A 25,373-nucleotide genomic window follows, 5' to 3' on the forward strand; every position below is an offset into this window, starting at 1 on the left:
ATCGGACTGTTGCCAAGTTCCGAACATGTGAAACCTCTCCGGGTAGATTCTCTCTTGTGATCCTTGTGGATAGTGAAGATCATTGCTCTCCCAGTGGTGGTTGGTTTGTCCCGGGAAAGGAAGTGACAGCGCCACTGCGTAGGTAGGTTGGGGAGCTGTCACACGCCTGGGCACATGAGGTGAGGGTGAAGATGAACATGGAGCTGCCAACCGGAATAACACGTTCGACCTCTGAGATCATGGCGCTTCCCCACTGCCCCAGCCAGCCTTTCACGCTTCCACTGGTGGTAGCGGTCAGGCCATCATCATGCTCCCATTCCATCATCCAAACCTTCTCTGAGTCAGATACCTCTCTCTGCCTCGCCTTACTTTGCTCGCTCACGTCGTCCTCGGCACCACCAAGAACCTACCTACCTACGTCTTACGCAGTACGCTGTGTATACTTGTTTACCCCTTAGGTACCTACAGGACCTACCTAGCTGTAAAGGACCAGACGATCGCCTCATGTAATCTACCTCTCTCGGTCGACAATCCTTACCTGTCTAGGCTATCGGTCGTGCTGGAGCGGAGTTTGCTGCTGTGTGACATGCGCGTCGACCCGTCCCCGCTGCTTTGCCTCATTGTTTCTTGGACTGACTGACTGATTGACTGTCTGTGTGTCCGTCCGTGTGTATGTTTGTCCGTCAGAAGCGCGGGAAAGGAACCCGGAAGCGAGAGAATAAACAAACAATACATGTAGATTTGGGCCCATATTGTCCAAACCCAATTCTGCGTTTCTCTTTTGCTGACCGACGCAACATCTCTTTTACGTCCCTCGATTCCTGGTTTTGCCTACCGGCAGCTGTGCCTCGCGGATAACACCGACCGAGACGTCGACCGGCGGACCCGACGAACCAACGGGACCATATTACGGACAAATAGACGGCAGCAGAAATGGGATGGATGGATGGATGGATGGATGGATGGCTGACCGAACTGACCGACGTCGGTGCTTGAACTTGCTTACAAATGGGCCGGTACGTATCGTAGTTAGGTACCTCCGAAGACACGATGTTTGGTGAATAAGCATCATCGCCTAGGCCGGCCAAGAGTTGGTAGGAAAGATCATAACTCGAAAAAGCTTTCTACATCTCCCTCACCGAAACGCAAAAAGGGTTTCCGCCAGATTTGTTATGGAGAGACCTGGACAGGTCAAACACCTCTAGCTAATGCTGAGCTGATGCCCACCCGTTGTTGGACAGGAAGAAAAAGAACCGTCCTTAATTGGATGTTTGATATCATTTGGACAGGCCTAGGAGTTTCAAAAGAACGAGGACATATCTCCAGGACAGACCTCCATTGATGCTTTCTTTCCCCTTTCATTGGGCATACAGTAAATTCTTCCCGGGCGACCCGATCATCACTCTGAACCACCATCTCGACATGTTCCAGGCCACCATCCTATCTGGCTGGGTAGAGGGACAGACAGCCAGCTACTACAAGACAAGGCCATATTTCCTCGATGAGAAAGGACGAGAACTTCTGGGCCTTTAAGAGGGATAATACGTGTCCTTGACTGAACCGCTGCCCACTTCGGCATCGTCATCAGCATCATCATCTTCGTCAATAAACAACTCTTACAGGTACCATTGCGTTCCGGAGAAACCATCCTCTTGCATCCAAACGCCAAACAATCCCTCAGGAACACCTGGCTGTGTACACGTACGTAGGTAGTTCATGTCATTATCAACAATAGCGATAGAATGCAATACGATCCCTCCAGCTTGTTTCCAGCATGAACAACTGCCTTCTTCCCAGCCCATTCATCATCATAAGCAATCTTGCCCTGTCCGATTCCATCAAAGTGACAACGTGCTTGACACTTCAACATCACCCGCCCATAGGATCTTGTTGCCGGTCATCAAAAGCATCATGTACACCTGTGTTCCTGAGCCCCGGTCCCGACATCCTGCGGCTTGAATCCGTTGTTATCGATTGAGACGATAGACAACACAAGATCAGAAAAGCCAAAAAGCAACAGTATGAAATACAGGTCCTGCAAAGAACCACAACAGAAGCAGCCAAGTACAAGAAGAATGGATACCGGATCCTGGAAACAGAAGCAAGAAAGAAAAGGGCCAAAACAAGCAAGGACTCTCTCCATATCACCGCAAAAGAGGAACGGCCAACTTGTAGCAACAACAAAAAAGAAAGAGACCATAACACGCGTAATAACGATTCTTTTCTGTCCGTTTTGTCGTTTTGCTTTCCCTGTTTTCCTACCCCGATTTCAAATACTAACTTGAATTGTAAGTAGTAGCCCCGTACTCCGTGACGCACCAAGAAATGCCCTTTGCCTGCCAACCAACCAACCGACCAAACAACCAGCCATCCCTCAGACACCAACAGAAAACCCCGCCGCCATGATGTCCATGTTGTTTGTGTTTTGTGATATTTTTTGTGCAAGTGTGGATATAATGAAACATTTGCTAAGGGCGCAGCCAAGTAGCGTAGGAAAGATAGGTAGAGAGACCGAGGTCTCACAGCTCGGCCCTCAATCCACCCCACCCACTACCATGCCATTCCCAGAGCTTTGTCAGGCGATGGGTGGTACTAGGCACCGCCAGCGCCGACCTGGGGGGCACCCCGGCCGCCGCGGGGGCCACCACCGCGGCCCCTAGTCTGGCCGAGGCCACCGCGGCCGCTCTGGCTGCCCGAGCGAGTGGGCTCGTATCCGCCGCGCCCACGGCCAGCACCCCCGCGCGTAGCGCTGTAGTTGGAGCCGCCGTAAGCGTTGGCCTTAGGGCGGCGCTGAGTGACGAGGAACTCTTGGCCGTCGAGGTTGTGCGGGTTCGCGGCAACAGCGGCAGAGTAGCCGGCGGGGGTCTTGAACTCGATAAAGGCACAGCCCTTTTGGGAGATATTCAGTCAACTCTGTGAGCAGATAAAAAAACAAAAGGCAAAGAGGTCTTACCTTCTCGCGGTTCACATCGAAGTAGACGAGCGGACCGAACGAGTTGAGGTACTCCTTAAGCTTCGCATCATCGATCTTGGCCGGGTTGTTGAGCTTGATGTAGGCCATGGTGCTGTCCTTGTCGGACTGAGCGGCGGACGGGTGAGGCCCGCGGCTCTGGCGCTTGGTCTCAGCTGTCTGCCACTCGCCCTGATCCTTGGGAGCGGCTGCCGGGGCAGGCGTCTCTTGGGCTTGAGGAGCCGGAGCGGCCGCCGGGGCGCGCTGAGCCGCGGGAGCAGGGGCCCGGGGCTGAGTGGCCGCAGGGGGGGTCGCGGGCTTGACAGCGGGCACTGGGACGGCGGGGCGTGGGACGCTGGCAGCCACACGGCTAGCCCAGGACATGGGCTTCGGCGGGCCCTTGGGCGCCTCGGGCTCCTTGGGCTTCTCGGGCTGAGGCGGGGCGGGAGCCGCAGCAGGCTCGGCAGCAGGAGCGGGCTCTGCGGCGGGCGTGGGAGCGGGGTCCTTGGGCTCCTCGGGCTTCGAAACATCCTCGGCGGCGATGGCCTCGACCGTCTTCTCGACATCGACCGGTTCCTGCTTCTCTTCAGCCGGAGCAGCCTGCTTTTCCTCAGTGGCAGCAGGCTCAGGAGCAGCAGCCTCGGCAAGAGCAGGCTGTTCAGCATGCTGCTCCTCCTTCTTCTCAGCCTCGGGCTCTGCAGCAGGCTTCTCCTGAGCGGCCTCGGCAGCAACAGGCTCCTCGGCAGGCTTCGTCTCGGCAGCAGGGGTCTCCTCAACCGTGGCGGGCTCCTCTGCGTGGGCCTCAGCCTCCTCCTCCTCAACGTCCTCGAGCAGGAAACGAAGCATGTCATTCAGGACGAAGTAGCCGGAGGGCTGCTGAGCCAGGACGAAGGTCTGGACGAACTTCTTGGGCTCGCCGTCCTTGTTGGCCATCTCGCCAATGACGGTAATGAGAATGTTGTCCTCGGAGCCCTGAGTATCGACGTTTGAAATGCGGACCTTGCAGTCCTGGAAGTCCATGCTGCGAATGCGCTCCTGGATGGCCTGATGTCCCGGGTGTCAATTCGCGTCGTCGAGGAACAATCGCGCTCGAGAAGGACTCACCTGGCGACCAAAGGCGACGTTGACGACCTCGGCCTCACGGCCGCACACGAACTGGGCCTTCTTGCCATAGAACAGCTTTGAAAAGTCGTCAGCAAGGGATGATCAAATGATGAGGTCACCAAGAAGGTCAACTCACGTGAAGCCTCTCGGGCGACTTGCTCATGGTGGTGTAGTATTGCTCGACGAAGTACCAGCCGACCTCATCCTTGGGAAGGTTGTTGGCCGAGTTCTCCGCGCTGGCCGGGGCCTCGGCCGTCTGGGCCTGCGCGGGGTACTGGTCGTGGCTGGTACTATTCCCGTTTGTGGCCATGATTGCTGAATTGCCGGATGGTACGGATGGCTGCCCAAAAACTAAGGGTAAATTTCGATTGTGGAATGTCGGGATGAAGGGGGATCAGGTCGGGTTGGGCGTGATGGAGAAGAATGATATATCTAGGTCGGTCGGCAAACGCAGAGTCAGTCTGCGATCATGTAAAAAAGAAAACAGGCCGAACAAAACAAAGACGATTGAAACACAGGGATCTGGGAGATGAGATGGCGATGGAATGCCATCATGATGCTGCCGACATCCGAAGCTGTACGTACCTTCTTTTTTACGCGACCCAGCGCAACGTCCAACAATGGGAAGTGTGGGCTGGGGTGGTTGAAGAGGCTGAAAGGATGGAAAGTGGCCCAAAAGAGAAGCGGGGAGAAGGAGGGAGATGGAGGGAAGAGGCCCAGACGTGGGAGTGGACCTGGGCGTTGTCTTGTTGGGGTCCTGTTTGATGGGGCAGGTAAGGTACCTAAGGGTTAGGATGGCAGCGTAGTGCGCAGTTTCTGGAGTCGTGAGGACGACAGTCGTGTGGATAAGGTTGGTCAAGGTTTCGAAGCGGAATTTTGCTGTGGTTTGGGCAAACTCGAGGTGGGTCCACAGTCCAAGACGGAACTTTCCTTGATTTCTTTTCTTGGCAGAACACCGGGCCCGGAACACCCACGGCCCGGCTCGGTCCTTCCTCCGATTGACAGCGGTTTGGCAGCGGCCAGTCGCAGCCCACACAAGAATGATGCCGATGTTCGACTTTCACGTGAGTCAGGCGCTGTTCACAACGTGGTGACGCCGAACTTCCGGGTTGATAGATTTTGTTTGCTCTCTTGTTATGAAGCATTGTTTGTTTTCGTGCTTTTCATTTTCCCTGAAAAAGGACACGACCAAGAAAGAAATGGGAGGTGCCTGCCACCAGCCGACCTGGACGTGGAATTTTTCAACCAAGTTCTCTCTCCATTTCGGCATTTCAACATTCTTACCCACAAACCACTGATGCGACGTTGAAGGAGGACTTGGAAGATTTGTGTCAACTCCGCGGGAATTGAGTGATGGGAGGATGTTTTCGAAAAAAAAAAATCGAACATGTCTGACGAGGCCGAGGAACGTCTGCTTTCCAGCACTTACTCCTAGTCGGTAGGTGACCATGACTCCAGACGGCAGCACTGCAGCAAACCTTGGGGTGGGAGATGCAGCTGCGCCGACACTTTCAGTGACTTCCGTAGCCGGCCCGAGGCTTCGGACACCGGGCAGGACCCACTTGTCCAGGCCCCGGGGTTCCACAGTCGCCTCCGGGTCCGAATCCCGGATGGGCATGGCATTCGGCATGCTGGAGGAGAAAAATGCCAAGTCCGGAAAGGTTGCTCCCTTTCGGTACCTGACATCCAGATGTACGGAGTAGGGTCCTGCGACTTTGAAGTGGAAGGCCGGAGGCTAATTTTGTCACACAGAGAGGTCCTCATGTCCAGTCGGGCTCGTCCCGAAACTAACTCGACCCAGGATCGGGAATGTTCCGCCTTTCAAGGCATTACGATAGCCTCCTGCCCAACATTTCTCTCAGGACGACCGACATATGATGCCATGTCCTGGGTCCTGAGTCGGTGCTTCAGGGTAACTGTTAGGTACGTATGTACTTAGGACTGGGCGATTCTGTCTATCCGACGCTTGACATGGTGTTGGCTGTGAGATTTTCTTTCCTTCAGCCCTTCTTCAGTCGGAATAACCCGTCCTTGTTTTACCGAGAGATACCGAAACATCCCTTGGCACTGCAGGGCGTCCCCTTTTTCAAGATTTACTTTGTATAGAGGCACCGAGGCTCCATTCAGCTTCGCAGAGTCTTCTTTGTGGCGTGTTTGCACATTGTGTAGTGTACGTGACGCAACTCAGCCTGGGGCCGCCATCAAGACAACTCGGCTCGGATGCATCCCGATACATGCTCCGTCTGAACGCCACGCAGCTGCCCAGGCGCTGGGCTGGACTTGGCTCGAACATAGTTCGAGGGCTGATCTTACCCCTACGATAGAGATGACTGTTTGGTTTGGTCAATTCCTTCAACACAAACGTCGCCTCAAGGTTTCATCGTGTTGAAGGATTGGACAAAACACAAATCCCGTCCAAGTTAGTACTATTTCCTCTTCCTCCGCGGAAGAAGCTTGCAACGGCGCGCAGGAATAGGCGTCCGCCATGGCTGGTGCACTAGAGCTTGACGTCCTGATCGACGCCATGGATGGCCCAGGATCGCCAAATTAAGAACCCCCCGGCCGCAGAGTTGGTTGCTTGGCAAGATCAATGGCACGCGATCGTCACCGCACTGACGCCCCCCTTCCCGTCCAACATGAGGTGGCCCTCTTTGAACTCCCTACGGCGGCCGCCTTGAGTTTGTTGGTAGTGGTGCCAGCTTGGTCCCCGAGGCTCTGCTCCGTGAGATGATGCATCCCAGCTCTTGGATGCTCGGTGATAGGGATGGACATGTTTTTGGCCACTTCCATCATTTGCAGAATCTGCTGATCCAGCCGACATCACTAGTGTGCAGTAGCACTGCAGGCGATCTGGGTTTTCCGGGCTTCCAGAACCGCAGGGCTTCCCTGTCCCACGCCGGAGCTCTCACCGCACCGATCGTGGAGGCCCTCGTTGGCTTCTTTGACCAAGGTCTCACTGCAGGGCTGGGGAAAATCCGGTTTCTCAAAAGGAAAACGCTGTTTGACAACTCGCAAATCGCAGCCTTCACACCCTTCCAAAGCCGTTCTGGCCCCTGCAGCAAAGCCCTGGGCTAACCCATCTCTCTGGGCACGCCTTGTTCCCAAGAAGCGGAGCCTGCATGACTAGCTGATGTCGCTTAGAGGCCCCCCGACAGGTGCCGCCATGACACAACTACCGGCAGCTCTTGTGGTGTGTCGTCCCTTTTAAAACTCGCCTCTGCAACAACACGCGGCGGGGGAGCTGCACCCGCTTCGAAAGGCCTGGCCAACTTTTCCTACGCTACATACGCACCTATCCTGCGTGTCTGGCCTCTCGACAGACTTGCGCGCTCTCTGCGCCCTGTCTTCCGCATCTCTCATCGACGGCGGATTCCCGTTCCCTTGCTGAAGCGAATGCGACCCCCTTGACACGCAGGAATGGACTACCCGCCATCAACCACTGTCGACTCTCACTTTCTGGCGACCTGGTTTCCGTCCCTGGTTAACCTGTCAAGTTGTCCTCGATCCTTCGGACCAGCACAGCATCGGCCTGTCGTCTGGGTGGGTTGAAAGCAAACAGCTGGGCGAGTTGAATACCATATTCGGGCTTTCATATCCAACACACAAACTGCAGCGCGCTTGCATATGAGTGACATCAACCATGGTCTATTGCGGTAAGGCATCTCAGGGTTGCCAGAACTGCCGGACCAGACGAATCAAGGTGATTAATCTTCCTTATGCCCCCCTCCAAAGACATATATCCATCCTCGAACGAAACGCCGTCCCGTCTTTGACCTTTCGGGACGCGAGTGCCGGAACGGAGCGAACCTTAAAACGTCTTTGACCCCTCTTTGTTCTCTGCAACATCGCCACTAACGCGCGACTTGAGCTAACCAACGCCGGGCCAGTGTGACAAAATCCAGCCGCAATGTACGCAGTGCGTGCGGATCCGGAAGCCATGTCCCGGATATCGGGACCAACTGTCTCTCATGTTCCGGGATGAGAGCTCCAAGGTCATGCAGAAAGCTCACGCCCAGTGGGGTGTCACAGAGCCGTCCGAACTGGGCGACCCATCCAGCACGTCGCCCATATCGACAGCGTCGTCGTCGTCGTCTCCCGTCGGCTCCACCAGGAGTCGATCGTCAGGGACACCGGGCTCTGCGCAGCCATCGAGCCCCGCGACGTCTCTTTCCACAAACCAACGCCGTCGACGAAGCCCAGAGGGACCCCAGTTGCCGGCAGAGATTACCGTGACCCCTGGCGAAAAGGGCATCCGCTTTTATATTGATAACTACATCCTTGGGCTTCCAGATGAGCCCAAGAGCGCCAAAGAACTCCAAGGGCTGCGATGGCTTCACTCGTGCGAGATGAGGAACATCATGGCGGCGGTAGGACTCGCGGCCATGTCGAATCTCAGCGGCGACAAGGCCTTGAACACGCTGGCGAAGCATCATTACGGGCAGGTCTTGCAGACCATTGCCTCCTCGATGCGCAACATGGCGACCCTGGATGTGGAGGTCGTTCTACGTACCGTCGTTATTATGGCCGTGTATGAGGTAAGGCGACCCTTTCTCAGCATCTATCCTGGAGGATCTAGCCCATTCTGACAATGGGATTTACCATCACCTAGGTCACGCGCCCGCGTCCGCAAGAGGAGGCAGTCAGCCCGGCGCGGACACACGTCCAAGGTGGCGCTGCCATCTTGAGCAACTTCCTTCCACTCGGCCGAGGTCCTGCCGACGGCGCGAGGGGCCTCCTCCAGCTCTGTTTCTCTATGGTTGCCGCTAAGCAAAGCTCATTCCAATATTCCTCTCCAGAACCCAACCGCGTGATCCCCTCGAGCATCGAACCCCAATGCGACGCCGTCTTCCCCCCGATGTTCTCCGACTGGATCGCCATCAGCCAAACCATGGTCACCGACGCCGACCGTCCCTCGGCTGATCTCATCGGCGTCATCGCGCGATTCGTCCAACTCGCCGGTCTCGTCCGCACGCACGCCTACTACGACGGCGACCCTGCCACAACCGAGCTCATCAACCAAGCCCTCTCCATCGACAACGACCTCGCGGCCTGGGAAGCCCGTCATCAAAACGACGGGCGCGGCCTCTGGTCCGTCGTCGAAGAGCGCGGCCCTTCCCCCTCCTTCTTCCCCGCCAACGCCGTGCTCGACGGCTGCTACCACGTCTACGACAACACCTATATCGCGCGCGTGTGGAACCACTACCGGTGGGCGCGCATCCTGACGAACCAGCTCCTCCTCGAAAGCGCGGATCGCTTCCCGCTCAGCAGCGGCGCCGCGGGTCTCATAGCGCAGGAGCGCCAGCGCCTCTGCCTCGCCACCATCGCGCGCCTCGCGCGCGACGTGTTCGTGTCGGTGCCGACGCACTACCGCCACCCCAGCCTGACGGCGGAGCACTGGGCCTGCTTGGACAAGACGAAATGGGGAGCGAGCATTGGCATCGCGGGGATCCCGACGCTGTTGTTTGAGGTCAAGGTGGCGGCGTGCGCCCCCGGCGTGGACGAGCAGCAGCGCAGGTGGGCGCTCGAAACCATCGAGACGGTCTATCGCAAGACGGGAATGTTTCAGGCTCAGGCGTTGGCGGGGTTTTTGAGGAGCGAGATTGAGAGGTTGGCCAAGGCGTCGTCGCCATCGTCGTCGTCGTCGCTGTCAGGGTCCCTGTTGGAGGGTATGAATTCCGTTTCGTTATTAAGGGAGGGGATCGCTGTTGGAGAGGAGCCGGGACTGTACGGTGGGGTGAGGGACAACGCTGCCGTCATCAACCATGTTCCTGTGAAGGTGGAGGTGGCTGGCGGTGGAGGAGGGGGCTTCATATAAAAGAGAGATGATGGCCAGATCGAGGTCAATAATGTACGGAAAATGTCGGGTAGGGTTTTGTTATCGCGGGATTGGGATTGGGACTGGGCATCTACGGAGGTAGGGCATGGCTGGCTGGTTTGGGTTCTGGACGATATACCTCTTTTGCTGAGAGGCATCGTGGCGTTGGGATATTTTGTTTTCGTGTATTTCTACCATGGCTCTTTTTTTTTCTTCCCTGTCCTGTCTATTTTAGTTGAATTCACTTTCCCCCCCATTCAGCGTGTTTAGTTCCAGCCGCGTATCCTCCCCGTACTCGGTAGATCATTATGGACACCACATGGCCTTTTGTCTAGTCCTGGCTGATGTTGCTCCCATCCACCCTGCTCTTGTACTTCTTCGCCTCGATAGTATCATCCGGCCGCCATGTCTCGGCCAAGCCAAAGGTAGGGTCCGGCTCCGGATACTGAGCCAGAGCCTTCCTCACCTTCAGAACCTCCTCCCTCATCCGCCGGGCCACCTCGATCCGTATCTGCTTCGCCTCCTCGCCGTACCGGAGCTCGTCACTCGGCAACTCGCCCGGCACCCACCTCTTTTCCATCAGGACGCCCGAATCTCCTCCTGCCCCTTTCTCCAACGCTCGTTCCCTCTCCTTCCTCACCAGCGCCTCCCATCGCCGCTTCAAATCCCCAAACGCCTCCTCGAAATCGACCGGCTCCCCAAACGCCACGCGCACCGTCTTGCCGATCCTCGGCAGGAACTTGGGGAACCCGCGATCCTCGGGCATGACGCGCTGCGTGCCGTCGATAAACATGGGCAGGATCAACGGCGGCGGGTCGGATTCGAGGATCAGGCGCGCCACACCCCACTTGAAGTAGCGCAGGTCGGTGGACGGGTGCTGGTGAACGCAGCCTTCGGGGAAGATGTGGACCCAGCTGTTGGGAGGATGGGGGATGGGGGAATAGTGATAATAATCATTGGTGTGGCTGGGGGTTGGGGGCTTGTTGTCGGATGGTGTGAGAGTTGGCGGTGGTGGGAGGATGGAAGATGGTGAGAAGGGAGTTGGGCCTGAGAGGAGGCGGACGGCTTGGCCGAGGATCGGTTGGAAGGGACCGCCTTTGGGGGAGTGTTTGAGGCGGTAGCAGGGGAGGACTTGGCCGTGGGAGAAGAAGTTGGAGAGGATTCTGGGGAGGGACAGCGGGTTAGCTCGGTGAGAGCGAGTGGTAAGGGAGGGGTTTCATGCTCCGCGAATGTTTAAGGTCTAGGCAGGTTTACCTGTTGGTGAAGCAGATGTCGGCGGCGCCAAGGCTCCAGCGCAGGTTGGAGGGATCAAACATGTAGCGGAGGGGAAGGATGCCCCAGACCACAGGATCGTCAAGTCTGGGAAGCGAAAAGAACACACAATGAGCTCGGGGACGAGTTGTTGCACATGTTTCATCAGATGGGCACCCACACGCTGATGTGATTTGACACTACCGGGATGTCAGTTTCACTATACTATGGTTTCCATCATGGGAACATATCAGGGCGCACCAGTCAAGAGTCCGCGCTGTCGCTTGGAGGCATCTTTTCGGCTTTCGAGCACATCGAGGAGCCTCGAGAAGCCCGTAACTTCGACCCTATTGAAACCGTAGAGGAAACACTTGGACAAGACGCCGGTCACGCCCATGATGAGAGCAGACTTGAGGCGCACAGATAGATTGGCCCTTTGGGGCGACGGTGGCGGGGTCATATAAGGCATTGGTGACGACATGGTGGTTGTTGAGGAAGGGCAGAATTGAAGGGATTGGGCAATGTGTCGCTGGATTACATGTCGAGGTTCGAGTTGGCAGTACCTGTACCCTTGATTCAAATTGGAGTCAAGAGTCAAATCCCAAAAGGGAGGGACTTCTCAAGAGACTCTAATTGACTTCAACCCGTTCATGGAGAATACAAACAAGCCTCGGCCTTTTTCTGCCCGTTAAATTTAATCCCCGCATCCATGTGTGGGAAGTTGAAAATTGCGGAGTTGTTGGGGATCCAATTCTCTGTCGGGCAGGGCTGAATGTGCTGCAGCGGCCTGAGATGCGGCCCTGACAAAGGCCCAAGACTGGGGTTCCAGGGGTTCCAGGGGTTCCAGGTTGCAGTTGGAGCTGAGCTCTGCTGGAGGCACAGTTCCAGTGTGGGGCCCGAGCTTTCGGTGCAGCCCGACGCTCCTGGGCAGTTGCAGCTTTCCAGACGTCACTGGATGTCCTTGGAGTTTCGGTCATCCGACAACCTCATCACCCAAACCTAGCAACCTCCCACCCTCCAGACCTGCTTCAAGCTGCCATTGCCATCAACAAACACCAGCAACAGGCAACATGGCACACAGTAAGACCTCCTTCCCCACCACCAACCCATCTCCCATGCCCTTCCTAACGTCGCAGGCAAAAGAAACACCAGCAGGCCCGTCTTCACGTCCCATGAGCGCGCCGTAGCCCGCGCCGCCTGGGGCTCGTCCTCGGCCCGCCTCTCGCGAGACTCCTTCCTCCCCTTCGCCTCATGCTGGCTGTGTCTCGAGCCCGCCGTCGATCCCGTTGCCTGCCTACATGGAGACATCTTTTGCCGCGAGTGCGCGCTGAGCAACATCCTGGCCCAGAAGCGCGAGATCAAGCGCGCCGAGAAGGCCCGCGAGCAGGAAGAGCGCGAGGCCCGCGAAGAGCAGGCTCGCAGGGATGCCGAGGCCCGAGAGCGCGCCATTCGAGACTTTGAATTGACGCAGGCGGGGTTGAGCATACAGACAGGCCCGGCCGCGGGGACGGCAGCCGCGTTACCACCGACAATGCGACGAGATAGCGGGGGCAACATCAACACTAACGCTCAGAGCACGGCCACATCCCCAGGTCCGCCATCCAAAGCGAACAATCACGAGCACAGCAACAGTCCGCGGGCTGGCAACAAGCGGAAGTTCTCGCTCGATCCGGACGAGGTGGCGCGCATCGCCGAAGAGGAGCGGGCCAAAGCTCGCAAAGCTCTTGACGAAGAGAAAGCCGCCGTAAAGCCCGTCATCCCGGCCTTCTGGTCGCCCGCGGCAGCTAGCGCCGTCACGAGCACCAACAGCAACGGACAGCAGCACGAGACCAAGAAGAAAACCAAAACCCAACCCATCTGCCCTGCTGCCCCAGAAGACAAACCGCACACATACTCGCTCCACACGCTCGTCACCATCAACTTCTCCGAAGAAACCCCAACCCCAGCTCCGGCGACAACAACAGCTACTCCTGGCGCGGCCGGCTCTCCAGATTCCCCAGCCAGCACAGCAGGAGGAGGTACCAACAGCGGCACTCACGCTACCAAACCGCCCCAACGAATTTGTCCCGCCTGCAACAAGGCCCTGACCAACTCATCTCGCGCGATGATGGCCATACCGTGCGGGCACGTCCTCTGCAAGAGCTGCGTGGACCAATTCATGCGGCCGTCGTCCAAGAAGAACGGAGGCGGAGGAGGGGAATCCATACGTTGCTACGTCTGCGACGCCAACCTGACCGAGACGGCCGATCCAGAGACGGAGAGTAGCAGTAGTAAGAAGAAAAAGGAGGGTCACCATCACCATCGTCATAAGGAGAAGGATAAGGAGAGGATACGCCCTGGGTTGGTGGAACTGAGGCGGGAGGGCACAGGGTTCTCGGCTGGCGGGGTGAGCGAGGTGAAGAAGGAGGGGGTTGGGTTCAGATGTTGAGGGTTCGCTCAGAGGGTATTCGATAGGCGCAGTGTTTGGTGATCCTCTGGGATATTCTTCACCCGGATCCCACCATTTGCAGTAATTATATGACGAGAACAATTTCAGTCACATACATAGCCTTGAGGATCCCCCAGGCAGAGTAATCCACCATCCGTCCTCTCCACGCTGTTACCCAGATCAAGATCACATTTCACGGGAACAACAGCATGTCACGTTCATCTCGCATCATCACTATGATCATCGCCTTCAATTGCGCTGTAGTGAAGAAATGACTAACAATAAACACAGCCCAGAGCCCAAAGCCCGTCCATACCTGATTCTCTCCCCTTCCCTCCGTTTATAATGTACACACAACACATCTGACATTCCAAAGACAACCCCAAACAAAAGCAAGCAAGCAAAACCCAGACGCCGATGCGCTACCAATAACCCACTGCTGCCTGCCACCCGACCGTTCGATCAAGCCAACCAAACAAAAGCCATCCCGTCCCATCCCATCCATCCAAGGGGATCTTGAAACCCGATCCCTCCGTTTGCGTACTGTAACGTCTCCTCACAGACCTGCCGTAGTATAACCACGGCTAGGCCAACAAGCAATGTGACGCGACGTATAACCATGATAGGTCGGCGGCTATCGTCCGCACGTATCCTCCTTGCTCCAGATGATACCAGATGGGGGGGTGATACCATCGATGCCTGAAGACGTCAAGATTCTCAACTGGATGGCGTTGAGACCAACGATCAATGGCGAAGGTGGAGATGCCGGGACTTCCCACTCCGAAGCGAGGGAGAAGAGGAGATAATGAGAGAGGAGGTGGGTGAGAGGAGAAAGAGAAGAGCAACAACAAATATAATAATGAGCAACACAGCGTAAGGGGTATATGCAACTCGAAACCGGAAATGCAAAGCAACAAAGGCAAATAAACATGAGAATAGAAAAACACACACCCGCCACCACCAAGAACTCAACACCTCCCAACGCATGTTCTGATATCAAAGCGACAGAACACCGCCGCCTCCATTACCACCCCCTTGCTGAACCGTATTCGCGCTCATCAGAGCACCAACATTGGGGCTTCCCTCCAAAATCGGCCTCAAGACAGAGGCCGTATGACCAGCAACGGTGGTGGCGGTGGCAGGCGAGGTCGGAACAATGGTAGCGCTAGTGACCAGACTTTGCACCGAGCTCAGGGGTTTGTGACCTCTCACAGTGGCTGTGGGAGTACCAGGTGGGAGAGCGGTGCTCACGGTCATGGGTGTTCCTGGGGCCCGGACAGCGGTAGCGGCAGTGGCCAGACCCTGCGCCGCGTTCAGGGCCCTGTTGTCTCTCGCAAAGGCAATTCCAGCGGGGCCGGGAGCGGTGTTCGCAATCCGGGGTGTCCACGCTGTAGCCGTTCCCGTGGTGGTAGGGATGGGTGTGGTTGGGTTCTGTGTAGGAAGCGTAAGTACCGGAGCGGAGACTGCGGCAGAGGCTGTTGTCCGCTGCCTCTTTTTCGGCGGCGGCGGTTGCTGCTGTTGCTGCTGCTGCGAGGGCACAATGGGCCCGCGCCGATATGGCCCCGCTATGGCGGTGGCTACGTCCATGGACCTTTGGACGACGGATGTGAGCTGGGAGGGGAGGAGGGTGGTAGGTCCGGTGGTGGTTCCCGGTTCGCTGCGGGGTGGGAGGAAGAGGGAAGCCTTTTGTTTCCGTTTCCGTGGCCGGGGTTGAGGTTGCGGTTGCGGCTGCGGCAGTGGAGGCTTCTTGAATGGCTGTGACTGGGGAGGTTGGTGATGCTGCTGCCCAGATTTTTGGAATGACTGTGACGGTGAAGATTGCTGGGGCAGCTGTGGAAGTTCTTGGGGAGACCGCGAAGGTTGTTGGAGTGGCCGCGGAGATTGTTGCGAGACCTGCGGTATGGGCTGCTGTGGAAAGCCATGCTGCTGGGAGGAGCCCGGGGTAACCGAAGGGTGCCGCTTAAAGACCGGCTGAGCTGTCGGAGGCTGTTGTTGTTGCTGTTGCGCTCGCCGATGCATCTCCTGCAACCCTCGCTGCAACAGTCGCTGTCTCTCGTTTTCAATCGAGCGCATCTTCCGCAACAGCCGTTCGAATGCCTCCTGAGGCGTAAGTGGCCCATTCCACACCCTAAAGAATTCCTCCGTCCCCTCCGCCAGGGCCTCCAGCGACAGCGGACTTTCGCGCATCTCTTGCAAAATCAACTCCGGCAGATGCAGCTGGCCAGCCTCGCAAAACGGAGGGAGCGTCATGGCCCTCAGGACGCATTCATTCATGCGAACCTGTCTGATATGATGCTCCAGCTCCTCTTCCGCGTCCGGACGACACCGCTCTTCTATCAGAGAATCCCATCCATCATCGCTCTTACTTGACGAGGAATCGATACACACTGGTTGCGGACGAGTATATCTGTGTGGAGGTTCGGGTGCATCACTCTCAGCCACCGTGCCAGGAGGAGCATTCTAAGCTCGACCAGACACGGATGGCGGTCGTTGTGCCGGGACGCCACCACCCATGGCGAAGGTTGTAGCAGATGGTCGTCTTGATGAGAAGTCAGGCGCCATAATATCTGGCTCGCCAGGCGCATCTTCGTTATCGAGAAGTCCGGGGTGTCCCTCGGGAAGCTTCTGTGCGCCATATCCGACGACCTTGAAAATGTTGACCCGGCCACCATTGGTGGCAGCTTGGAGCTGCTCATGCAGACGCGCCAACTGGTATTGACGCTTGGTGGGCACGAAAACTGGTTGGGGAATGACAGGCTGCGGGTTCCAGCGGGCGAGGGCATTCATGACGGCAGCTGTCTCCTCGTCGCTATCAACTGCAGCCTGGTTGGCATCGTCTTCGTCCTCGAGTGGGGCGTTGGCGTCAATGGCAGCTTTCTGCTGCTTCGCTTGGTTCTTCTTTTGGTATGCAGCCAGTAGCATGTCGTAGGGAAGAGACCGTCCAGGCACTGCGCGTTTTGCGCTCATGCTGTGGCTCTTGCAAGTGAGGGAGCGGGCGCAAGGCTGACCGTTAGGCAGGATGACACCGCATTGCCTCTCGACGTCGACGGGCCCTTTAGGTTTGGCGACTTTGGCTTTGGGCTCGTCCTTCTTCTTTTTCGCCTTGCCCTTGTCCAGCTCGCCGTCGGCTTTCCTTTTCTTCCCGGCGACGCTTGTCTTTTTGGATTTCCCGGCCACACCGGGCGGGGCGTTGGGGTCTTTGTCGTCGTCGTCGTCACTATCATCGTCGCCGCCACCAGCCCCATCGCCGCCGCCTGCCCTCCGGGCTTCTTCCTCCCGAGCAGCCTCCTTCAGACGCTCGCGGGCTTCCCGCGCCTCTTTCTTTCGTTGGGCCTTCTCCTTCTTGATCTTGAGACAGTTGTTGATGTGGTCTTTCGACGCGGTCCTGGTGATGGCCTTCTTGCAATGTTTGCACTGGAACATGTCCGGCACGTCCTCGAGAGGACGACCGGTGGCAAAGGTCGCGCAGGCTACATCGTCGAGCAGGTTGATTTTGGGGCTGGGAGGAGACGCGGGGGTAGAAGAGTCCTTAGCCTTCTTCTTCTCATCTGAGCCAGTGGGGAGCCAGACGTCAGCACAAAGACCAGAAAGCAGACCGAGGGTCGACAAACCTTCAATGAGCGCAGCATCCTTCCAGTTGCCGGGTTTGGTTTGTTTCGGTGGCGCTTTCTTGAGCTTGATCTTGCCGAAAGACTGGGGCCGTGAGGGCGTCAGCGACTTTTTGGTCGAGGCGACCTTGATGGTGCCCTCCTCGTCTATTATGGGTGGCATCGATAATCGTCAGCAAGGCTCAGTTGTGTGGTCGGGTTGGGTACGGGGATCATGTCGCTCTGCCGTGAAATTGGCCAAATCGCGAAATGAGGCGTCAACATACCCTTGCGCGAATCCATCATTGGCATGGCGAGGTAGCGATCGTTTTATCAAAAACAAGTGTGCATCCAGTGGGTTGCACTAGAGAGAACAGGTTCGAAGAAAATTCGGGGTCGGCAGGTCAGTTGTGGTCATTTCCGGCGCCTTTGTTGTTCATCGGTCGGTCGGTTTGTCGTTGTTTGAGGTCGGAGCATGCGACAGGCGCCGACCGCGTGCGCTGATGCGGAACACGGGGGGATGAATTAAGGTTATCGATAAGGCGCTTGGGCCGGTGGCTGTAACTTACAGGTATTGTCATACGTTACGCCATTACCGCATGGGCATCATTTCAACAGCAAGACGTGACGCAGAGGTGTCAAGGGAAGACACCAGGGAAGACACCATTATATGTCCTCAATGAGTGACACTGTGGGCATCATACAAAAGCCATGGGTGTTCAGAGTGATCCTCTCTATTCCCAAGAAAAACTCACATAAACACAATCTCAACAACCCGCCCAAATCCCGTGCAAACTCCAGACCCATACAAGACTCCTGTCTATCACATCCCATGCCCAAGGCGACAGGCAACGTGGCGAGGTGACCTCGATCCTGCACACTTAAAGGCGAGAACCCCTTGCAATCATGTGTCCTTCCAGACCCAACAAAGGGACAAGAAAGTGACAGAAAAGAAGGGCAAAAAAAGAAAGAAAACAAAAAGGGACAAACGCGTACTCCCGACCCATGCCTTCCATCAAATGCTCATCACACTCTGCCGAGCCCAACCACAGTTCTCTGATGCTTCAGGCGCCGCCGATGTAGAACGGATCTTCCATCTCAACTCACGAAATCCGACAGCAAATTGGGTGACGGACCCAGCGCCGGTATCCAGAGTCTTTGAGACCAACTCGACATCAACTTTGGACACCGTCCTGGAACTCTCAACACCCACTCTGCACCTTATGAGATCGGGGCACTGTAACGAATCTCATCAGAAACTTATTCACCGTTGGTTTTCCTCCTCAGACTCGGTTTCGTCCTCGTCCTCATTCTCACCCCGAGACTCCTCACTCTGGGACTCCTCATCCTGGGACTCGTCCTCATCCTGAGACTCCTCTTCATCCTGAGATTCCTCCTCATCCTGGGATTCCTTCCTGGCCTGGGCCACTTGTGCATGCACCGCCTGCCTATGCTGCCAATACGTCGGCGGCGGGGGCGGCAGGCACTGCGGCCATCCTTGCCACTGATTCCACTGCTTACACCGCTGACGTTGACACTGCCGGCACTGCGGACATTGACATTGCTGACGCTGTTGCTGCTGCTGCCAACCCTCCCCAGCAGGTCCCCCTTCCCAGCCATGCCACCCCTAGTAGCCGCCGTAGTTAGCTTGACTGGGGACTTGTCCGTAGGGGTTGGGCATCACATGTGGCTGGGCAGGCATTTGCGGCGGCAGGGTCTGCTGCGGGGCGTGTTGGCCAGCGCCCGGCACGCCCACCAGGTCGGCAAACCATTGATGGGTCAGGGCCTCGGCGGCCGAGATGCGGAGCTCCGGACGCAGCTGCAGCATGCGCTGGAGCAGGTCGATGCCGAGCGGGTCGATCTGCGGCAGGATGCTGCTCAGTGGCTGGGTGGAGTACATCTGCCAGGTCGTCTTGTATTCAGGGAACTGCGACAGGCCAGGCCAGGTGCGCTCGGTCGGGGTGCCCATGATGCGGAAGATGCGGATGATCTGGTCTTCGTTCGTGGTTCCCGGGAACAGCGGGCGGCCAGAGAACATCTCGGCCATGATGCAACCGGCCGACCAGATGTCGATGCTTGTGTTGTAGGTACGGCTGCCCAACAGGACATCCGGGGCACGGTACCATAATGTCACGACCTCGTTGGAAAAGGTGTTGACGGGAATGCCGAAGGCGCGGGCAAGGCCAAAATCGCCCAGCTTGAGCTGACCCTTGTTGTTGATGAGCAGGTTCTGGGGCTTGAGATCACGGTGTAGGACTCGGTTCTTGTGGCAGAAATCGATGCCCTTGAGCAGCTGGTACATGAATGACTTGATGACGTGGGGCTTCAGGGCGCCACGCTCGCCGTGGGTGTCCATATACTTCTTCAGATCTCCATCCATGTACTCAAACACAAGCATTAACTTGTTCTCGGTGTGAATAACGTCGTGAAGGGCGACAATGTTTTCGTGCTTGAGTTCCTTCATGAGAGAGATCTCGCGGATAGCCGTGCTAGGGGTACCTTCTTCCGAGTCCAGGTGGATCTCCTTGAGAGCAACGAGCTCGCCCGTCTGCCTGTTGCGGCCTTTGAAAACCTGGGGACGCAAATGTGTCAGCATTTAGAGGGCCGATTTGAATAGGGTTTTGCGAGCCGCAGCGTCTTACCGTCGCATAAGTGCCTTCGCCCAGCTTCTCGAGCTGCTGGAACGAGGCAGCGTGACGTTTTCCATCCATGTTTGCCAGAGGATCTTGCTGAGCTGACGGATTGGTTGAATCTGTCGCCCGTCCAGGTGGTCGACGAAGTACGGATGCCGCGGCGCGACGGGAGCCAAAGAGCACGCTGGCGACTGAAACAGTTGCGCTGAGTGCTCTAGATGGCGAGTCAGAGAGTGCGCGCGGTTCGGTGTCGGCGTCGCGGGAGGCCGTGATGGATGAGAAAAATGGAGCTCGAAACTGCGAGGGTTCGCAGGCCCGAGAGCTGGACAAGTTAGGATGGTCGCACAGAAGGTCGGGTTGACCGAGGGGGTGTGTCGGGGATAACGGCCAGCGCAGGTTTTAAGCCCGTATAGGTTGTCAGGCTGTTTGGGCGCTGGCGACGAGGGAGGTTCTTGAATGGAGGGGTAAGTCGTTCAGCGGATCAAGGCACCCGGGGAACCTGGGAGGGTCCGAAACTCTACACGACAAGGACACGAGAAGTGATTAAAGAAGAAGGACAAAGAAATCAAGGGATGATATTTTGGTTCATGGCACTCCCTCGATTTTGTTTATCTGGATGTTTCTCGCAAAGTGAAGATGGGTAACATCCAGGTTTGTGGCGTCAGAGGCAACCGCTGTCGAGAACCTGACCGGGCACTGCCGCGCGGTGATCAGCCTGCCCCACTTTGCCCCAGGCACTCCCGGCCCGGAGTGGAGTGCCTGTTCCGCGCGGGACCCGAGCGGCGCGTGTTGGCCACCCCTGCCGTTGGAAGCTGTCGAGTCCCCGGATATCAGGCACCTCGCTGAACCTCCCAGAGATATTGGCCACAGTGAGGAACACGACACCAGGAACCTTGAAGCTTGGAAAGACGATGATACCTCAGGTAGTCACATCTCCTGAACTGAGGGACCTGACAGGGATTCGAGAGCCTGTCCTGACACTCGATATACGCTTGGGTGTCATTCGCGATAGCTAGTGTATATTTTCCCAAACCGAAGACAATTTCCCCCTAACGCCCACCACCTATTTCTGCCATGGAGGCTGTGATACGAATACATTATGCAGTCCTACCCGAATCATATCGCATCATGGAATCTGACACATGATGGGTTCTTCCGCATAAATGATGCATAGTGCCGATTCCCGTCTGCCAGCTCCCGCTACTAGCGGTCGCTCTTCCGTGTAATACAACCGGACAAGGCCATCAACTTCACGCGTGGTTGGGCCTCGTCTGAGATGACGATGGTATGGACCTCCTCTTCAATGTGGTCCTGTATGAGAATTGGGTTGGCAATAGCCCTGCCGGAACCCAAGTTTGAAGTTGTTTTTAGCCGCAGCTGATGGCCGTTGCAACGAGCCATCAGCTCACTCCCCGCCCGGCTCTGAGTTCTGCACATCCATAAACTCGAGCGTAAACGCCGTGACGATGCGCATCCAATCCCTGACTGTCGGCATGTCCAGATGCTCGCCATCGTCCTGCATCGTGTGCCAAACCTCCGGGAACGGCGTGGGAATCAGGTGCAACACCGGCGCACCGCGCTGCATGAACGGCACATGGTCATCCCCGACAAAGGATCTCCCGTTGAAATCCGTGGCCAGCTTGCCGCCTTCGGGCAGGAATGGCTCCGACCCAGCCTCGCTCTCGAGGAGGCCAAGCTGCCTGAGGCGGCCCTCAATCACGGCCATCTTCTTGTACGCCCAATGCGTGTTCTGGAAGTACGACGGTATCCGCGGGTGCTTCGAACCTAGCAGGTCAAGCAGCACAAACAAGCTGATTTGCTGCAGTGGGTTCTTGAATGTCGACATTGCTGGGTATACCGATGACTCCCACTCTTCTGCAAGGGCTCTGCATGGATAAACACAGTTAGCGAAACCAACAAGCCAGCAGTCAAACGATCAGACTAAACCCACCTTGAACCATACAAGCTGTCCGTGTCCGTCCATGACACGAACGCCTCCTCGCCATCCAAAAACAGGATCTGCACTCCCTGCCACGACAGCAGCCCCTTCGCGCTTGTTTCCTTCCCGCTTTTCTTTGCCTCCTCTTCCTCCTGCTTCCACTTCCGTACCAAATACCCCTCGATCGCCCGCGCCACGTCCATCAGCACAGCGCACGGCGCCGCGCTGTCCGTCGCGCCTACAAACCCCTCCGGCTCGCGCTTGCTGTCATAGTGCGCGACCAGCGTCAGGAACCCAGCCTCCCCCGGCCCGCGGCTCTTAGTCCACGGCGGCTCTCGGCGCAAGATCAAGTTCGCAAACGGAATGCGCTTGTCACCTGTCGCGGGCGTCGTGGACGTCGAATTCTGCCAGATGAGTTCCCATTGGGGTAGGTGCGTGCGGAAGAAGTTTGCGAGGTGGGCTTGCGCGAGCAGCTGCCCTTCGGTGCCGGGGACCCGAGGGATGAGAAGAGGCGCGAGCAGCGAGCCCGTGGACGGATCGTAGTCGGTGGTTTTTGGTTGCGGCAGGGATTTGAGAAGCGAGGTTGAGAGGGGGGTGTAGGCGTCGGAGCTGAGAGGGAAGACGGAGGCGAGGAGGGAGAGGAGCGCTGGGAAGGGCGCTGGGCGCATTGTGAAGGGTTGGGGAGGGTTAGAGGTGGTGGTGGCGGCAGCGTGGTACTCTGTTCCTCGAGAGCATGAATCCAATTGCGTCGTTTCCTGATCTGTTGCTTCAGAGCTGTCGGCCTCTACTTCATGCGAAGGAACAAGGGCGATGGTCAGGTGGTTCGTTTGCTCGCTCTCTTGGCTCGCTGGATTAGGTGGGTGCGTCCGGGATCATAGCTCGTCCTCGATATGTGAAGTGATGTGAGGCTCAAGTGGGTATCTCGCGCCAATGCTGGAAGGGATGGATGGATGGCCGCCAGCCTGACATTGGCGTGTTTTGCTGCGGCTTGTAGTCTTCCAAGCGGAGAAAAGAGAGGACAGAGTTGGAACAGGTTTGGAGTTGCTTGAGATGGTGGTTGATGGTGTCGTTTCGGAACAAGAACCCCCGAGATGGACACGGTCGCTCGTGTGCTGATTGGTTGCGCGAGGGAACTGCCGGACCGGCGGCACCTGCACGGGCCGTTGGCGTCGCGTTTTGGCCGTCCCTGGCAGGATGGAGAACGAAAACAACCTGGAATGAAGTTCGTCGAGGAACCGCTGAGACAACAGGGCATAATATACGGAGTATGTATGCCCTGTACATACAGGCCTGACCTAGGGAGGGACGTAAATGTACCTAGCAATTCAAATAGAATGGCGTCCTCAGTCTCAATAGTATGTACAAACAATGTCCAATTTACAAGCCTTCTCAACCACATGCAAAAAACCAAAGTCTCCATAACTGTTACCCCTCTGGCTTCCAACCTCGAATCCAAACAACGCCAAAAGCCGCCAAACCAACACCTAAAAGATGCAATGCCAACCTGGCCCATTCGTGGTATCTCTCCGGAACACATGTAAAAGTGAAAGTACAGAGAAAGAAAAGACCCCATTTCCCGGCCCCAATGTACATGTAAATCGATCAGTTAACGTGGAACAAGACCAAGCCTCATAGCCAAGAGAAATGATGCATGCGCCACCACAAGATGAGACAGAAACGCAACACAATCTCACTCTAGTCCCTCTTCCTTCCTCCTCTCCATCTCCTCCTCCAAGGCCAACCTCTCCGAGAAACTCTTCGGCACCGCCCCCGCGGTTGCCCCGCCGCCAACCATCGCCAGACTCGCTGCTCTGTAACTACCCAGGTCAGCTGGCTCGACCCCTGAACGGCCGTCGATGCTCCCGACGAAGAAGTGCACATCCTTCATGTTCGCAATCTCGTCATACAGCTTGGGGTTCTTGATGGGCGTGCTCAGAACGGTGCGGCCCTTGTACGACCCAATGCTGTGACTGAAAAGAGCAGCCGAAGGGGAGACGGGAGGCAAAACATCGGTAGGAGTCGGGCGCCGACGATGGCCTGGGGTGGCAGGGGTGGTTGGTTCCTCGTCCGAATCGTGATCAGGTAAGTACTTCTTGACCGGTTTGGATGGTCGGGTGGTGGAATCGCTAGCCTCCTCGTCTAGGTCAAATAACGCGTCCTCGTTGTCGTCGTGGTCAACGTCAATGCTTCCATTCTTGTCGGTCGTGGCCGTGGTATTAGTGGAAGCCTGAGCCTCTGGTGTTTCAGGGGATGGTAAAGGAGACTCCGTGCGTTTGTCCTTATCCTTGGCCTTGGACATCATCGTGAGGTACTCCCTCTCGGATACATTAATGTCGTTGTCCAAAGTCACATTAACACCACGCTCTTCAAGGGGTGCGCCCGGCGCCAAGTCCTCGGGTTCTCCTTCCACGGCTGTTGTCGAAGAATCCTGTGTGGTCGTTGGCTTTACGCCGTTCGGTGAGGCCGCTCGATCGCCATCATCTCCACTTGGTACCCAGTTGCAGGTATCATCGAGCGGCTGACGACTGAGTTCGCGAAGTTTTTGGGTCGACGACACCTTATTGGCCTTGGGTAAGACGTCTTCTTCACCAGGGGTTTCGGCCAGGGAGGTGCTGGTGTCCTCGAGAGAAACCGCCTCAGACGGTCCGGGTTGAGGGTGGTCTTCTAGTCCATTTGGTGAGACCGAACCCCCACCTTCCTGGTTCTTCGGAGAAGAAGGAAACACCTCTTGGCCTTCAACCAAGAAACGCACGCGACGCGGGCTATCCTTCAGTGAGCCCACCGATGACCGCCGCCTGGCACCCTCGCGCGGTTTGTCGTTCCCAGTTGACGAAACCGAAGACGACCGAACAACCTGTGGGCGAATGTTGGTGTTGGCCGAATCGAGGTTCTTCGGTTTCTCGGCAGCCTCTTCACTGGGGTTCGCAGGAGCCAGTAAGCTGAGTGATGCCGCCGAAGATACGGAATCCGAGCGGTGTCGTCGGGGCTCCCTGTCCTCCAGAAGCGGAAGGTACCTGGGAGTAAATAGCTCGTGGAACTCCTCTTCATCTCTCGCTCGAAAATTCTCCTTAGGCGTTCCGGATGTGTGCGGCAGGATAGGCGGCGGGGAACTCCGGCCGTCCCAAGCGCTGTGGTTGATGATTGGCGTACCCGGAACGCTGTTGGCCGGTGGGCAGAGCGACGCATATGTCCCAGAAGCCATGGCCTCGGCAATAGCTTGCGACACTTGGAGTGAGACGTCGTCGGGGCAATCTTTGAGACAGTCGTTCATGTGCTTCTGGAACTCGGTCAGCATTTCGCGCTGGTAAGCAGCGACCATGCCGTCGAGACGAGCGAGCTCGTCGTGGAGGTGGGAGATAAGGCGCTTTGTATCGTCCATTGTTGACGGATCGGCTTGCTTCGTATGACTCAATGGATCCGGAAGCTGCGGCAGGCAGAATCTTGTGGCTTGGAGCGACAGGGCTTTGTTGGCTTGTTCCGAGACAGAACAAAAGAACATGTAACAGGGGCTAGAACTCAAAAGCCGGATCAACGCCAACTCCTCAGATACCGGGCACGAGGACCGTCGACCCTCCAGCAGACTAGCCGGTCAACTGGCGGTTGAGAACGGAACATGTGGTGTCGGATCGTGTCGCTCTCGACCGGTCGGTAACGTCAAGCGTCCCG

General features: G+C 56.8%; 11 protein-coding genes across 11 annotated transcripts; 3 read left to right on the top strand and 8 right to left on the bottom strand.

Moving 5' to 3' along the window:
• Window positions 1–2,592: 2,592 nt before the first annotated feature.
• On the bottom strand, window positions 2,593–4,364 carry VTJ04DRAFT_3424 (uncharacterized protein; the record flags this gene model as incomplete). Its single annotated transcript, XM_069361323.1, has 4 exons — window positions 2,593–2,889; window positions 2,954–3,994; window positions 4,055–4,129; window positions 4,191–4,364. 4 exons carry the CDS (start codon window positions 4,362–4,364, stop codon window positions 2,593–2,595), a joined length of 1,587 nt encoding a protein of 528 aa, XP_069221945.1.
• An 84-nt stretch (window positions 4,365–4,448) lies between these two features.
• On the bottom strand, window positions 4,449–5,672 carry VTJ04DRAFT_3425 (uncharacterized protein; the record flags this gene model as incomplete). The annotated part of the gene is made up of 3 exons (XM_069361324.1): window positions 4,449–4,486; window positions 4,640–5,111; window positions 5,484–5,672. The coding sequence occupies 3 exons, from the start codon at window positions 5,670–5,672 to the stop codon at window positions 4,449–4,451; spliced, it is 699 nt and encodes a 232-aa protein (XP_069221946.1).
• Window positions 5,673–7,694: 2,022 nt separating this feature from the next.
• VTJ04DRAFT_3426 (uncharacterized protein) lies at window positions 7,695–9,869 on the top strand (the record flags this gene model as incomplete). The annotated part of the gene is made up of 3 exons (XM_069361325.1): window positions 7,695–7,754; window positions 7,942–8,589; window positions 8,664–9,869. 3 exons carry the CDS (start codon window positions 7,695–7,697, stop codon window positions 9,867–9,869), a joined length of 1,914 nt encoding a protein of 637 aa, XP_069221947.1.
• Window positions 9,870–10,200: 331 nt separating this feature from the next.
• VTJ04DRAFT_3427 (uncharacterized protein) lies at window positions 10,201–11,601 on the bottom strand (the record flags this gene model as incomplete). The annotated part of the gene is made up of 4 exons (XM_069361326.1): window positions 10,201–11,032; window positions 11,124–11,228; window positions 11,302–11,320; window positions 11,382–11,601. 4 exons carry the CDS (start codon window positions 11,599–11,601, stop codon window positions 10,201–10,203), a joined length of 1,176 nt encoding a protein of 391 aa, XP_069221948.1.
• Window positions 11,602–12,190: 589 nt separating this feature from the next.
• Window positions 12,191–13,548, top strand: VTJ04DRAFT_3428 (uncharacterized protein; the record flags this gene model as incomplete). Its single annotated transcript, XM_069361327.1, has 2 exons — window positions 12,191–12,200; window positions 12,257–13,548. The coding sequence occupies 2 exons, from the start codon at window positions 12,191–12,193 to the stop codon at window positions 13,546–13,548; spliced, it is 1,302 nt and encodes a 433-aa protein (XP_069221949.1).
• A 996-nt stretch (window positions 13,549–14,544) lies between these two features.
• VTJ04DRAFT_3429 (uncharacterized protein) lies at window positions 14,545–15,822 on the bottom strand (the record flags this gene model as incomplete). The annotated part of the gene is made up of 1 exon (XM_069361328.1): window positions 14,545–15,822. One exon carries the CDS (start codon window positions 15,820–15,822, stop codon window positions 14,545–14,547), a length of 1,278 nt encoding a protein of 425 aa, XP_069221950.1.
• A 186-nt stretch (window positions 15,823–16,008) lies between these two features.
• VTJ04DRAFT_3430 (uncharacterized protein) lies at window positions 16,009–17,447 on the bottom strand (the record flags this gene model as incomplete). The annotated part of the gene is made up of 3 exons (XM_069361330.1): window positions 16,009–17,096; window positions 17,160–17,303; window positions 17,423–17,447. 3 exons carry the CDS (start codon window positions 17,445–17,447, stop codon window positions 16,009–16,011), a joined length of 1,257 nt encoding a protein of 418 aa, XP_069221951.1.
• Window positions 17,448–17,734: 287 nt separating this feature from the next.
• Window positions 17,735–18,378, top strand: VTJ04DRAFT_3431 (uncharacterized protein; the record flags this gene model as incomplete). The annotated part of the gene is made up of 3 exons (XM_069361331.1): window positions 17,735–17,807; window positions 17,937–18,289; window positions 18,364–18,378. 3 exons carry the CDS (start codon window positions 17,735–17,737, stop codon window positions 18,376–18,378), a joined length of 441 nt encoding a protein of 146 aa, XP_069221952.1.
• Window positions 18,379–18,762: 384 nt separating this feature from the next.
• Window positions 18,763–19,846, bottom strand: VTJ04DRAFT_3432 (uncharacterized protein; the record flags this gene model as incomplete). Its single annotated transcript, XM_069361332.1, has 2 exons — window positions 18,763–19,707; window positions 19,778–19,846. 2 exons carry the CDS (start codon window positions 19,844–19,846, stop codon window positions 18,763–18,765), a joined length of 1,014 nt encoding a protein of 337 aa, XP_069221953.1.
• A 1,327-nt stretch (window positions 19,847–21,173) lies between these two features.
• VTJ04DRAFT_3433 (uncharacterized protein) lies at window positions 21,174–22,375 on the bottom strand (the record flags this gene model as incomplete). The annotated part of the gene is made up of 2 exons (XM_069361333.1): window positions 21,174–21,654; window positions 21,720–22,375. 2 exons carry the CDS (start codon window positions 22,373–22,375, stop codon window positions 21,174–21,176), a joined length of 1,137 nt encoding a protein of 378 aa, XP_069221954.1.
• A 1,022-nt stretch (window positions 22,376–23,397) lies between these two features.
• Window positions 23,398–25,086, bottom strand: VTJ04DRAFT_3434 (uncharacterized protein; the record flags this gene model as incomplete). Its single annotated transcript, XM_069361334.1, has 1 exon — window positions 23,398–25,086. The coding sequence occupies one exon, from the start codon at window positions 25,084–25,086 to the stop codon at window positions 23,398–23,400; it is 1,689 nt and encodes a 562-aa protein (XP_069221955.1).
• Between the last annotated feature and the right edge of the window lie 287 nt (window positions 25,087–25,373).

The sequence above is a fragment of the Mycothermus thermophilus genome (assembly GCF_041956435.1).
Source record: "Mycothermus thermophilus strain CBS 625.91 unplaced genomic scaffold VTJ04scaffold_2, whole genome shotgun sequence".
Classification (NCBI taxonomy): Eukaryota; Fungi; Ascomycota; class Sordariomycetes; order Sordariales; family Chaetomiaceae; genus Mycothermus; species Mycothermus thermophilus.